The sequence below is a fragment of the Callorhinus ursinus genome, unplaced genomic scaffold (assembly GCF_003265705.2).
Source record: "Callorhinus ursinus isolate GAN/ISIS: 27379988/994484 unplaced genomic scaffold, GSC_fseal_2.0 scaffold9, whole genome shotgun sequence".
Lineage (NCBI taxonomy): Eukaryota > Metazoa > Chordata > Mammalia > Carnivora > Otariidae > Callorhinus > Callorhinus ursinus.
In genome coordinates this window covers 40,005,603-40,019,664 of record NW_027397071.1, presented here as the reverse complement: position 1 = coordinate 40,019,664, position 14,062 = coordinate 40,005,603, and the positions used below count along the sequence as shown (strand labels likewise).

The 14,062-nt window shown below is 37.7% G+C and overlaps 1 protein-coding gene across 6 annotated transcripts in view; it reads left to right on the top strand.

Moving 5' to 3' along the window:
* Positions 1-14,062, top strand: part of TNNI3K (TNNI3 interacting kinase) — a 312,765-nt gene that overhangs the window by 260,834 nt on the left and 37,869 nt on the right. For 4 of the 6 annotated variants that reach the window (XR_012379408.1, XM_073896522.1, XM_073896521.1 and 1 more), the window contains 2 exons: positions 721-798; positions 3,683-3,852. Coding sequence is in view for 5 of the 6 variants with exons in the window: in XM_073896522.1 (XP_073752623.1) it covers positions 721-798; positions 3,683-3,852 (248 nt within the window). In the remaining variant the exon portion in view is untranslated. Of the gene's footprint in view, positions 1-720; positions 799-3,682; positions 3,853-14,062 lie in introns of those variants that run through there. The other 2 variants (XM_025871849.2, XM_073896524.1) reach the window with 2 other exon arrangements.

The following is a 14,062-nucleotide window of genomic DNA, read 5'->3' as shown; positions in this document are numbered from 1 at the left end:
TGATAGGTTATATAGTCCCTAGGATCTGACAAAAGGAGGCATATAATTTCTTCCAAAGAGAACAACATTTTCTAAAATCCCCAGCATTTTTTTCCATAGATCCATAATCATCCTTATATCCCGAGCAACTAGAACAAAGTTTGGAATATAATCAGAACACAATAAATGTTTGTTTAACTAAACTCATCTGACACAGAAGTTCATAATGAACAATATCTTTAATGGCAGCTTTTGAATATAAAAAGCTTATCTTAACCCCTAAAATAGGGCATAGTCATGAGGCTTCTATTGATCTTAGCTTTGAATCTGAGATGGCATTTTCAAAATGAAGCTAATTATAAAATTTGCTTTAGCAGTTCTTTTCCTACAGACACATTGTGCAGTATATTATAAGGCACTGAGATAGTTAACAGTTCCTAGTATTCACTTATTTCTTTTCATTTTGAAGAGGAAAACCTGCCATTTAAAAGCATGCAAAGCTAATTAAAGCTTTTCCACTATTTCATTATCTGAATGTAGTTGCAAATTCTGACTTAAAATTCTTATCAGGAGACTCAACATCCCTCCCTGAACAGCAAATGAACATTCAATTAACACTTCAATACAAGTGTATTTTAAATAAAAATATACTTTATTGTTAATCTCATCCTTTACAAATGCAAATACCCAATTTTAAAATCCAAAGAGAGTTACCTCCCTTTTATTCTTTGGGGGAAAAAGTCTTTTCTTTATTTACAGGGAAGACCCGAATTTTCTGAAGTTGTTACCAAGTTAGAAGAGTGTCTCTGCAACATTGAGGTAAGAACTTTAGCTTTTGAAATATGTCCATAAAAAAATCTTGAATATCCAAGGGTGATGGGGAATAGGTAAGGGGTTGCTTGTAGAAAGTAGGTATGAAGGTCTATAACTTCATTCATATATTTACCATGTTCATTATGTTTCTAGGGTGGACTGACTGAATCTATAGGGACAAAGGCAATTTCAGCATGAATTTGGGCCTTCCAACAAATAATCAGTCAGGCAAATGGGCACAGGCAAGCCCAGCTTGAAAAAATTAATATCTAAAAATTTGAAAATACAGCAAATATGTTAGAAGGTAATTATTTAAATCAACTTTTTTCTATACAAAATTTCCTATATACAGGGAAATGTAAGTTAAAATATTAAGCCACTGTCTATGCTCAATAAGAAAGGGAAATTACCACTAAAATTAGTGCATAAATTAATTGGGATGCATTGCTTTTATACCGCACATATGTTGCATAAAGTGATATATGTTGGTAATCAGCCTAATGGAATTTTTTTCCCTTAATATCAAGGAGCTGTTTGCTTTAATTTTCTCTCTAATTGCCTTAATTTTCTATACACCTGGTCAGGAGATAGCATTTGAAAATAAGCAAAGAAGCTAACACATGAGCACTAATTCAAAAATAATAATATATTCCCAATGCAAATGAGTGCTGCAAGAGACAGGGGTGGACATCACACATATTGACTCACAAATACATGTGCATATGATGGGAAGGGGCAAAACAGGAGAAACAGCATCAGCCTGAGATTGCACAACTAAATCCCAAAGTGGAACCATCCATTTTTTTCCCCTAAAAAAATAAAACAAAAAACAAAAAAAGTCAGCTTAGAGTCACTAGAACCCAGTTTATTGGGAAAGGGTTCCAGGTCTTCAACTGCAGCCTGCAGCTATTGGCTGTCTCATAACTCTTTAATGACATTTCTAAAAAGGAAGTCTTTTATGTAGGAGGCAGCTTCAGTCTTTGGACACTAAACGTCCATTCCCTTCTCTTCAGTCCTGAAACATACAAAGCAGAGAAAAGTAGTAGTATAATTCGTGGGGCTTTAGCAGCCCCTACTAACGAGAGCATCTGCTGGAGGCCTTGAATGTTGACAGACACTTTTAAAGCTTAAGTTCCAAGTGTCCTCTCACTTTGAACCTTTGTGTTTCACAGGGCAAAACTGCTCCAAGCCTGGGGATATAGCCAATTAGATGAGAGAGTGGATTCCAGATACAGAGACAATGGTAGGATCTCCTAAACTAGTATGGCTTCTTATATTGACCAAGCCTCTTAGCACAATCTCTACCAGTAGAGAAGATGAAGTATACCCTCTTACATACTCTATATGCAAAGAGAACTTGCTGGACTGGACTGCACTAAATAATGGCCCAAGATCAGCTTTAAGGGGCTTGATTTGTAGAATTCCATATGTTGGAAGATAAAATGATAGGACATGTCTAACAAGAATTAATATAACATCACATACCAGAGTCAGAGAAACAATAGTAAGAATATCAAATGGTGGAGATATGGTTTAGGAGCATCATGCATGTTAGTAGATTAAATAAACTCTTTGGGAGTAAGAGTGTGAAGTAGCTGTCTTGCCACAAAATAAAGGATGGATATCATTCCTCTCCCTTCTAAGATGGCCAAACAAAATAGTACCCAGTTATATCCTTTTAAAGGGATCATTATAACTGGAACACAAATTTTAGGGAAGAGAGATCAGAATGATGAATGGATTGAAAATCATGTATGTGAGAACCAATTAAAGGAACCAGAGATGCTTGTCCCAGAGAAGAGAAAATTAGGATGAGCCCAAGAGCTGTTTTTTAAACATCTGAAAAATGATCATATGGTGAAAGGACTGGCCTTGTTCTCTATGGGCCAGCAGATGGAAATGAAGTGTAATTATGATTTGGTTTTTGAGGAGAAAGAACTTTCTAATTATCAGAGTTGTCCTAAGGTAAATGAATGGATCTGGACACAGTGAGGTCCTCATCACTGGAGACTCCCCATCTGCTTGCATAGCTCACTTGAAAAGGAGGCATAGAAGAGATTCAATCACTGAAGAGTTTGAAGGTTCATTTCAACACTGACATCACATGATTCTCAGAGCTTTACTCAGTAATGTCTTGGCTACTGTGAAGAGCCTAGAATTTACATATATTTTATTTTTAAACCAAAATCCACTGTCGACATGTCTTATGAGATTACAATGTCAAAGCACTAGTGTTCTCAGTTGGGTTAGGTAAACAGCAAGGCCGTCAGAAATTCAAGAAAACTATCTCCTATTTTTTTTTTCTTCTCTTTCCCATTTTCTTCCCTCATACTCTTCTATTTTCTAGCTAAACTTAACTATTTGAAACTATTTTTAAAATTTCTCCCCCAACAACTCTCTCTAGTCCTCATGCTTGCCAGACATTAAACATCCTTCATTTTATGAAATGGATGCATTTTTGGAAAAGTGTGTAAATTCATTTTACATAAAGGAAATAATTTCATATAAAGGGGATAATTTTAAGCTACAGTTTAAAGGAACTCTGCCATGAATCTCATCAGCATAGTGAAAAATGTAATCTTTTAACCGTTAAATAATCACCTTCTAAATATCCATGTTATGAATCTGATTTGAGCATACCATGTTTTCTGAAAGATGAGTATAAGTTGAATGGGCCAGCTCTCAGCATAGAACTGGGTCAAAAAAGTACATTAAGCTAGCCATGTGTTGCCATCAGAGGCCGATAGGAAAAGCCAGAAGTAAGCTGAGATGAATAGAAATTAAAATATGAGAAATCCTAGAATAGAAAGTTAAAATAAATCCATATTCTATTCTATGCTTAAGCCTGTTGGATTTATGAAAGGACTGAAACTACCCCTTCTTCACTCAGCTGATGTCTCCTGCATCAAGTAACAGCAGTGGGTCTCTCTCACCTTCCTCTTCTTCTGACTGCCTGGTGAGCCGGGGAGGGCCTGGCCGGAGCCATGTGGCAGCGTTAAGGAGTCGTTTTGAATTGGAATATGCTCTGAATGCGAGGTCCTGTGCTGCCTGGTCCCAAAGGTGAGTGGCAATCTAAGCAACAATCTCATGGTCCAGTTAACCAGAATCCCATCAAGATCGTCACCCGATTTGGTTAGTATCAATGGGGGATTTACCACCCCTATGGCAAACTTTGAAGTAAGAGTTTTTAGCCCATATTTCTTATAAGATTCTATTAATGTTATAGGACCAAAAAATAGAAATTGTATTATTTATTTGTTTAAGATTTCTAAGTTTCAAGTAACAGCAGTTACCTCTAGCTTAAGTGAGAACTGTCTAGCTACAGCAACAAAAGGAATTTATTGAAAGTATTTTGGGGTTATCTTATGGCATCCAAGGAAGGATTCCTTGTGTAGGAACCAAGAAATGGCTTTGAGAATCTGAGCACCACAAAAGTTCAGCATACCGAGGATGACGCTATGACCCAGCAATTCCACTACCCAGTATACACTCAAAAGAATGAAAAACAGGTACTCAAACATACTTGTACTCAAATGTTTATAGCAGCCCTATTCACAATAGCCAAAAGGCGGAAACAATCCAAATATCCATTAACAGATGAGCAGACAAACAAAATGTGGTATGCACATAATAAAATATTCTTTGGTCATGAAAAGCAATGACATACTGATACATGCTTCAACACGGATGAACCTGGAAAATATGCCTTCGTTGGGAAGAAGTCAGGCACAGAGACCACATATTATATGATCCTTTTTATATGAATATCCTTAAGAATAAGTGTATGAGTCAGTTCAGGCTACCATAACAAGATACCATAGACTGGATGGTTTAAAGAACAGAAATGTATTCTCTCACTGTGGAGGCTGACAATCTGGGATGAGGGTGCCAGCATGGTCAGGCTCTGGTGGGACTTATAGATGCCCATCTTCCCGGCTTGCCGACGGCAGCCTCCTCCCTATGTTCTCACATGGCAAAGAGAGTGCTGCAATCTTTCCACCTGTTTATAAAGGCATCAGTCCTGGGGGATCAGGGCTTCACTCTTCTGACCTCATCTAACCTTAGTCGCCTCCTTAAAGGCCCTCTCTCCAATACAGTTACATAAGGGGTCAGTGCTTCAATATATGGATTTGATGGGAGGGGTACACCACTCAGTCCATGATAGGGAATACATAAATCCATTAAAAATTTTTAAAAAATTAAAAAAATCAAAACAAAGCAGAGTGGTAGTTGCCAGAGGCTGGGGAGAGAGAGAAATTAGGAGTAACAGCTTAATGATTACAGGGTTTTATTTTGGGGTGATGACATTATTTTGGAACTAGATAGAGGTTGTTGTAAAACACTGTGAATGTACTAACAGCCACTGAATTGTTCACTTTAAAATGATTAATTGTATGTTATGTGAAGTTTACCTCAAAAAAAGAGCCAGAAAAGGGGAAAAAAACAAACAAACAAACAAACAAAGCAAAGGAGCAAGTCAGAAAAAGAGAAAAAAAAAAGTTCAACATTCTTCCATAGTGAACTCTACCATTTACATGCCCCCGTTCCCAATAGACAGTCTCTTTGTCTCTCAGCTTAACTGTAAAGTTTCAAGCAGAGATATATGTTATGTTTTGCCATAATAATTCTCTATAAAATCCACACCAGAATCCAAGGATATATAATCATAAGTACTTATTTCTTGCTCATGTGTCTGTGAACTGGTTGTAGGTGGCTTGACGGAGCACAGGTTTTATCCTGGTCTGTCCCACATGTCTCTCCCTGTCTTTGGACCAGCAGCTACCTGAGACATGTTCTTCTCATGGACAAAGGCGAGGAACTCAAGAGGGCAGGCCCAACTTCACATGCCCACTTAAGGCTTATGTTCAAGTTGCACCCCATGGCATTCCATGGGCAAGTCACATAGCTGAGTCCAATATCCAATAGGGAGAGAAAATACATATACTCAGCCTGTAGTGGAAGGAACTGCAGAGTCACTTGGCAAAGGGCATAGATAGAGAAAGCATAATGAATTAGGAATAAATGCAGTCTGCCCTAAGAGAGAATGCGATTGGCCCTTTTGGGATCAAATGGCCACCCCTGGTCTAAACAAGTGCGGCTGGAGCAGCAGTGGGGTCATATTTCATTAATATAAACAGGGCTGCCAGGTACCCCTATTCTGGATGGGGAATGGCAAAAGCAATCACTTGTGAGCTGGATGGATACCATCGAAAGTATATACTGCAACCCACGAAAGTCTGGAAAAACTGGCTTAAAATCTCTGTTCTTTCACATGAGCTCCAGAGCATTTGCACTTGAGTTACTATACATGTATACTCTCACACACACATAAATGCTTCCACACTCACTCACACATCCCATCATCACAGTAAAAAGTTTTATCCTGAAGGTGGAGGAAGATTATCTGGAGTTAGCAAGGATCTTACACCATATACAAATTGCAAATGTTGGTTTTTTAGCTATAGTTATTATATTCTTAGTCTAACAAAAGGGTTGCAGCTGCAGCTATGAAGAGATGGGAATCTGAATCATGAAGACTTTAATCTACAGAATGTCATAAAATTAAGTATCAGTAGGTTTGATTGATAACCAGGCAAACTGGACACAATTCTTTATTAGATTCCAGTCTCTTATATAATTTCATAAGAGGCCCATAGGCCAAGATTAGATTAGGTTCAGTCACAGCATCGTCTGCTAGTTCCATCTGCTCTTCTTATTCTTTACTTGTGGTTTTAAAATTAATTCTCTGAACAAGCAGATTTTGATATTTCCAAAACACAGTCCCCTGAAGTCTGTCTACTTTGAAGCAGAGGTTAGGAGCATGAGTTGTGGAATCATACAGACCTGAGGTTCAATCTCAGCTTCACCATTTACCAGCCCAGTGACCTTGGGCAAGTTACTTAAGTTTTGTACATAAAACAGACATAATAATACCAGCTTTTAGGATTGCTCTTGAGCGAGGCAGTATCATCACAGGAGTGGGTGATTGATTAAAAGATGCCAGGAGACCCAACCAAAAAATACAAGTTCCTGTAATGTAGCTAAGTCATACACCTTACAACACGTAGACAGCTACACAGCATGGGGGGCACAGCTGTGCTCGCAAGAGCACCTTCAAGAACCCAGAGAAATATACCACTGTTCATAAAACTGGGTGTGGGAAATGGGTGTGGGGAAAAACCCATCAGGTCTTTTGAGATGTTCCTTTTGATAGTCTCCTAAGGCTTCTTATAGCTTTTCTGGCCCTTCACAACTGTTACAGAACTCTGCTAAGTCTTTGTCTCTCTACTTGGTTCAGATTGCTCTTAACAATGTAGTACATCCTGAGTATTTGCTGTGAGGGTACATGGAAGGTCCGTTTGTTAGTTATACCGTCCCTCTAGCAAGTTCAATCTCTGGACTGCTTGAAATCAACTCCAGAAATAGGTAAAGCGTTTGGCTAAGCTGTAAGATGTACTAAGGTAGGAATCATGTGTATTTTATTCATAACCATGTCCCTAGTATCTAGCAGTATGGCTGGTATAAAGTTGATAGGTAATACACATTTGTTTCATAGCTAAAGAATTGGATAAATGGGCTCAGTAAATCATAATTGTTATTAATTCGGAACATAATCAGTGAAAAAGCTTTAACTATTTTCGCTATGCTTTCCATGTATATACCTGTCACTATTGAGTGCCTACTGCATGCTGCGTGCTATTTCAGACCCTTTGAGTAGTTATCTAAGTAAGGCTCAGGTATTCCGGTTTTTATAGATGAGGAAACTGAGCCTCAGGAAGGAGAAGTACCTTTCCTAAGTTTGTGGAGGCGGAGCTGAAATTCTCACCAGAGGCTCTTCTGTGCTTTCTGAATGTCCCTGGAACAGGAGGTGGCACTTTTCAGAAGCTTGATATATTTTGCCAATACTTGTATTTGCTGGACTTCTTCCAGCTTCTTCTGGAAGCCAGTCAGGGAAAGAATTCAGCTACTTCTCCTCCGCCTGCCTTCTCAGCGTTTATTATGAAAGACAGAGCCAGCGATACCAGAGATCAATAGGTCCTAAAAGTCAAAGAGCCTGAGGATACGGGAACGGAAACAGATGGGGTAACTCCAGCAGGGCCGCGAGTTCAACAGCCGGGAAGACAGCCGCTCGCAACTTTGGCTGCACAGGAGAATCACCTGGCGAACTTTTACAAGTACCAATGCCCAGGGCCAATTACACCCAAACGCAGGGGTGTGGCACCCAGACATCAGAAGCTTTTAAAGTTTCTCAGATGAAAAAAAAAAAAAAATACATTAAAATGAACTTTCCGAGATGATTGCAACATACCCCCAAGGAGGAGAAGCAGGCTAGAAGGGGATGCCGAAGTGCTAACCTGCCCGTCACTTTGTGGGGAGGGGATGTAACCAATGGGATACACGGAAGAGGCAAGTGAGGGCAGAGGTGACACAGCAGCTGTGACCAAAGGACATCATTTTGAAGGTTGATTACCTGCTGGGTGTCTCCCAGAAATTCTTACAATGTGCAGGTGACTGCTGATCTGAGGGACATGCTGACTTGTTAAAATCACACAAGGTGTAATTTTTAGCCTGGCATCATGCTTTTAAAATACGGGTACAAGATTTGGCCTGTGTTCCTGACTAATGTAATGCCCCCATTTCTGGGCCTCGCAGCCCTCCAGAATGTCTTAAAAATGATACATTTATTTTTCAGTTTTGGGTTATGAAGTTCACAGCCTGTAGTTTTATAACGCATGATTTGATGGGGGGTTTTGGTTGTTGTTTATTTGCATATTGGTTTTTAATGGTTATTGTTTTCCTTCACAAAATACATGTCAAGGTGAGAAATTGTCAGATTACTTTCTCCACAGGTGATAGGGATCTACTAGTTGCCACTGAAACCACCAATTGTTGCAATCTGAGATTGAGGAAGGCGCTCCTGAAGTCCTGCCTCTTTTAAAATATTGTGTGTCTCTAGATATATTTGGAAAACTAAGCATGTGGCACTTGCCCCTCCCACTGGGTATGAAATCTCTCCCATCTTGTGCATGGATTACATCATGTAAATTTAGAAATGACAAAGTGATACACAACCTTTCAGATGCGAAAATCAATTAGTGTTTGTGTGGGGCTGGGCTCTGAGAATAGAATGCTATGACCTAGTTAGCTGTCCAGGAGAAGAAAACCAGAGATCCAGGGACTGCAACTGTAAAACAGATACATTTGGAATTAATTTCTCACATTACCAAAGGGTCCATCAAAGGGTTCCTTTAAATAGAAAGCTTGCCTAGTGCACTTGGAATGCGATTCAACTTATAAAAGTTGAATGTAAGTTATAAAATTTTCATTTACACATAGTTTTCTCGGAATGCAGCAATTGTGTAAGATGATAGCACCCTGAAACTGTTGTTCCTAGGAGGAATGAAGAAAAGGAGAGTGGTGAGGGGGTTGTGGCCATTTGCTGTCATGGAGCAGAATGTTTATCAAGTAGGAGCAATAGGGTCTCCTCCTTATCACCAAAGGTCAGCGCTTCCCTTTTTAATCTATCACCTCTCCTACATGCTTCTTCGTACTGAAACTTCCCTCAGCCTCCTTAACTGTGCTCGTTTCTTCCCTTCCCTTCCTCATCCCCACTTTATTTCTCTTGCCAGCTCACCACAATCAGCAGTCTCAGTAACGAGCTTATGACCACTTTAAACTCCTCCTACCTTACTTCTCTCATCTTCATGAGTTTTCTTGTGATTTCATACAATCCATAGCTCCAGCCTCTCTCTCTCTCTCTCTCTCTCTCTCTCTCTCTCTCTCTCTCTCTCACACACACACACACACACAGAGTTAACCCCCAGTCTTATGTCCCACCTCAACTGCTCTGCTTCCTTTGTCTTGAAACTTCTCTCCCATTCTAGCTTCCTTATGACCTTAATCCACTTAACCCTCTACTGCCAGCAAATAACCTTCCTTCTGTAGAACTCCAATGATACCATTACCCTACTTTAAAACCACCAATAATTCTCCATTACCTCTCAGATTAAGTGAAATTATGTCACCCTGGAATCCCAAATAATCAATGGTATATTTTCCAGTGATACCTCCCACTGAGCATCATATGTCCCAGTGGTTCTAAGCAGAGAGAGACTGTCATTTCTTCTCCTCTCAAATGAGTACTGAACTTCCTACAGTGTTTTGGACAATCCCACAAAATAAGGAATTACCCTGCACAAACTAGCAATAGCATCCCTGGTAATGCACAGCTAGACACGTTGGAAGTTCTACTATATCCCATACATTCCGTGTGTAACCTACGGTTACCCTATCCCTGCATCCTCTATTTTTTAACTTTGACACCTTGCCCAATCTTGTCAATATATTAATAAGCCTTCAGTAATAGCTCAGTCGGCTTAATCACATCGTAAGTGAGCCTTGTCTGAGGCTACCCGATCCCCACCTATGCCTTAGGCCACAGCATTTTGTGCCACTTTATGCGCTTATATTATTTTGTCTCATAATTATTTATTTTTAGCTCATAAATACTTTAAGGACAGAAATTGTCTTCTCTTTTGTTTTTATTCAGGTGCCTACCATATCTCATTTATAATTTAACTGTATGTGGCAAATACTAAATATATTTATTTATAATAAATTAGAGGAATCATTAGTTGGGCCATGAATGCCATGCTTTGTATTTCTGCATTTTAAGAGAGTAAAACTCTGGCACTCACAGTTTTTGACCCCTACATTACTATCAAGTTCAGATATGTTCTTATCCAAAATAATGAATCACCAGATAATTCAGACTTCTTTCTACACCACTCTGTCACCATTAGAGCATTAAATGTTTACCTATTTTTTTTTTTAATGAACAAAAGGATAGAATGGAGGTACCTGAACTGTGTGAGGAGAGAAGTGACTGATTGATTCATTCTCAGTGTGTTAGCAAAAAGAAAGAGAGAGATTGCTTTTTGTTGAGGTAGTTAGGAGAAGTCTCAATGAAGAGGCAGATGATGGAGATGTGGTCCAGGTATAAAGAGAACCGGATGAACAAACATGAAATAATGATTACAAACTTTCTTTTTCTTCTTTCCTAAAAAAAATAATAAAAATAAAAATAAAATACAAGGGCATCCCTTCCGCAACTGATGTATAATAGTAGTTCTTTTATTCATCAAGGATCTACATTTAGATAGATCTGTTTTCAGTTTTTCTAATCTGTTTCATTGAAATATTTGTTTATCCCTATGTCAGTAATACACAATTTTAATTACAGTAGCATTTTTAAAGTCTTGATATCTGGTAGGGTATGTCTCATCTTGGCTTTCTTGATTTTTCTTGGTTTTCACTCTTCCATATAGATTTTATAATCAGCTTGCATTTTATACACACACAAAAAATAAGATTTTGATTATAGATTTTTTTCAAGTTTATTTTTTTATTTTTTTAGTAATCTCTATACCCAGTGTGGGGCTCAAACTCATGACCCTGAGATCAAGAGTCTCATACTCTCCTGAATGAGCCAGCCAGGTATCCTAGATTATAGATATTTTAAACCTATAGATCAATATGGAAAGATCTGACAGCTTTATGATATTGGGTCTCCCCTCCCATGAACTTAGTGGATTTTTCCATTTATTTAAATGTTCTTTAATATCTTTTAGTTAGATTTTATAATCTTCTCTGTAAGGTTCTTATATACCTTTTGTCACATTGGTTGTTACATTCATCGATTGCTGAAATAATTTGAATTCATTGCTACCATATTATTTTATTCTCTCTAGTTTTTGCTTTTTTCTTACCCTACCCTTTTTTTGTTTTTCTTTGGATTCTTTGAATATGTACTCTGTTTTTCTTTTTTGTTGTTGTTGTTTTTAAAAACTTGTATTTTTTATTTAAATTCTATTTAATTAACATATAATGTATTATTAGTTTCAGAGGTGGTTTAGTGATTCATCAGTTGCATATAACACCCAGTGCTCATTACATCAAGTGCCTCCTTAATGCCCATCACCCAGTTACCCCATTGCCCCTCCCACCTCCCCTCCAGCAACCCTGTTTATTTCTTATAGTTAAGAGTCTCTTATGGTTTGTCTCCCTCTGTTTTCATCTTATTTTTCCTTCCCTTCCTCTATGTTCATCTGTTTTGTTTCTTAAATTCCACATATGATTGAAATCATATGATATTTGTCTTTCCCTGACTGACTTATTTCACTTAGCATAATATCCTCTAGTTCATCCACGTCATTGCAAATGGCAAGATTTCATGCTTTTTGATGGCTGAGTAATATTCTATAGTATGTATATAGATACACCACATCTTCTTTATCCATTCATCTGTTGATGGACATCTGGGCTCTTTCCATATTTTGGCTATTGTGGACATTGCTGCTATAAACATTGGAGTGCATGTGCCCCTTCGAATCACTATGTTTTTATCCTTTGGATAAATACCTCGTAGTGCAATTGCTGAGTTGTAAGGTAGCTCTACAATTTTCAATTTTCAATTTTTTGAGGAACCTCCATACTGTCTTCCAGAGTAGCTGCACCAGTTTGCATTCCCACCAACCATGTAGGAAGTTTCCCCTTTCTCCACATCCTCCTCAACATCTGTTGTTTCCTGAGTTGTTAATTTAGCCTGGATAAGCGCTGTGTTTTTCTATTCTTGGTGGGTGCCTAGAAACTTTAACATATTTATTAACAAATTCTGTATTTAATATATTTGTTATTAAAACAGAAGATCTCCCAAACAAAAGGTTTTAGAGCATTTTAGTTGCAAATCATTCTCTCCTGAATTATATGATATTTCTGTCCATTATTTTAGTTTCACCATGATTTTTTTAATTCTACATCTTAGGTATTATTTTATTGTTTTATCCAGCTACGGTTCATTTGGACTTACCCATATTAACTGCTTCATTATTAATTGCACTTATATTTCACACCTTCCTCCTAGATCATTTTCCTTTTCCTCAAATACATCTTTAAAAATTCCTTTAACTCTATTAGAAGTTTAAAAATTCCTTTGACTCTATTAGAAGTAAACATGTGAAAAAACCCTTATCCCTCTTTCTTGAAAGGTACTTTAGTGAATATGGGATTTGAGGTGTTTAATTACTTTTCCCCTATACTTCCAAGATGCATTCAACATATTTTTGACTCTCCTTGCTTCTGGTAAACTTTCATCTGTGGATCTAATTTGTTCTTTTATTTTCAGTCTACCCTAAACTACGGTTAGCACTTCTCTTTGTCTTTGGTATCCTACATTTAACTATGTGGTATATAGTTTTCATGGATTTAATTTATCTTGCTTTGAATTTGTTGGGTGTCCAGCATCTGAGAATTGGCATCTTTTATACATTCTAGATAATCCCTCACCACTACCTCTTCTAATATTTCTGTGCTCCATCTTCTTTATTTTCCCTTTCTGGAACTCTAGAAGTATTTTAGATCTTTTCACTCTATTTTCCACATTCCTCAATGTCTTTATATATATTTCCCATGATTTACTTTTTCTATAATGCCTTCTGGTAATTTCTTCAAATCTGTCTTCCAGTTCACATATTCTCTTGGTAACTGGATCTAATATGTTGTTCTGTTCATTACATTCCAATTTCAACTTATTTCTAATTTCTATTCCATATCTAAAAAAATGTGTGTGTGTGTGTGTGTGTGTGTGTGTGTGTGTGTGTGTGTGACAGTTTTGAAAGTCCCATGTTTCTTCCACATATTTTTAATGGATTATTTTCTTTTTTCAAACACATTTATGTTATATTCCATATCTGAATGTCTGTTATTTCTAACCTCTGCAGTCTTTATATGACTAATTATGTAGTTTGTTGTTTCTGCTAATTCTTGCTCCTGGTTTCATCACATATTTAGAGATTTGTGTTTCTACTGTAAGCTCAGGTTCCTTGGAACTTTATCTCCAGCAGATTTTTTGGCCCTTATTTGTGTAGGTTACCTCACAGATGCTTTGTGTTTGCTCTTGCTAATTACATAGGTCCACTAACCCCATAGGACCACTTCAAAACTTCCACTTGGAGTTTTTCAAAATACATACAGTATTTTCTATTTTAAAACTTGGATCTTTGTGGACTATGGATGGGACTTCTGGGGGTAAATATTTCATTCTTTAATTTTTTTTTTCATTTTACCTGGATCCAAGGACAAAATGGACACTTATCCTCTGCATCTCTTAACTTGGAGTGGATTTTATTTTTCCTGGTTCACCCTGGGGTTGGCCCTTGCAGATTTTAGCTTTACACCATTGCTTCTTATCTGACCTCCCACCTTGCTTAAA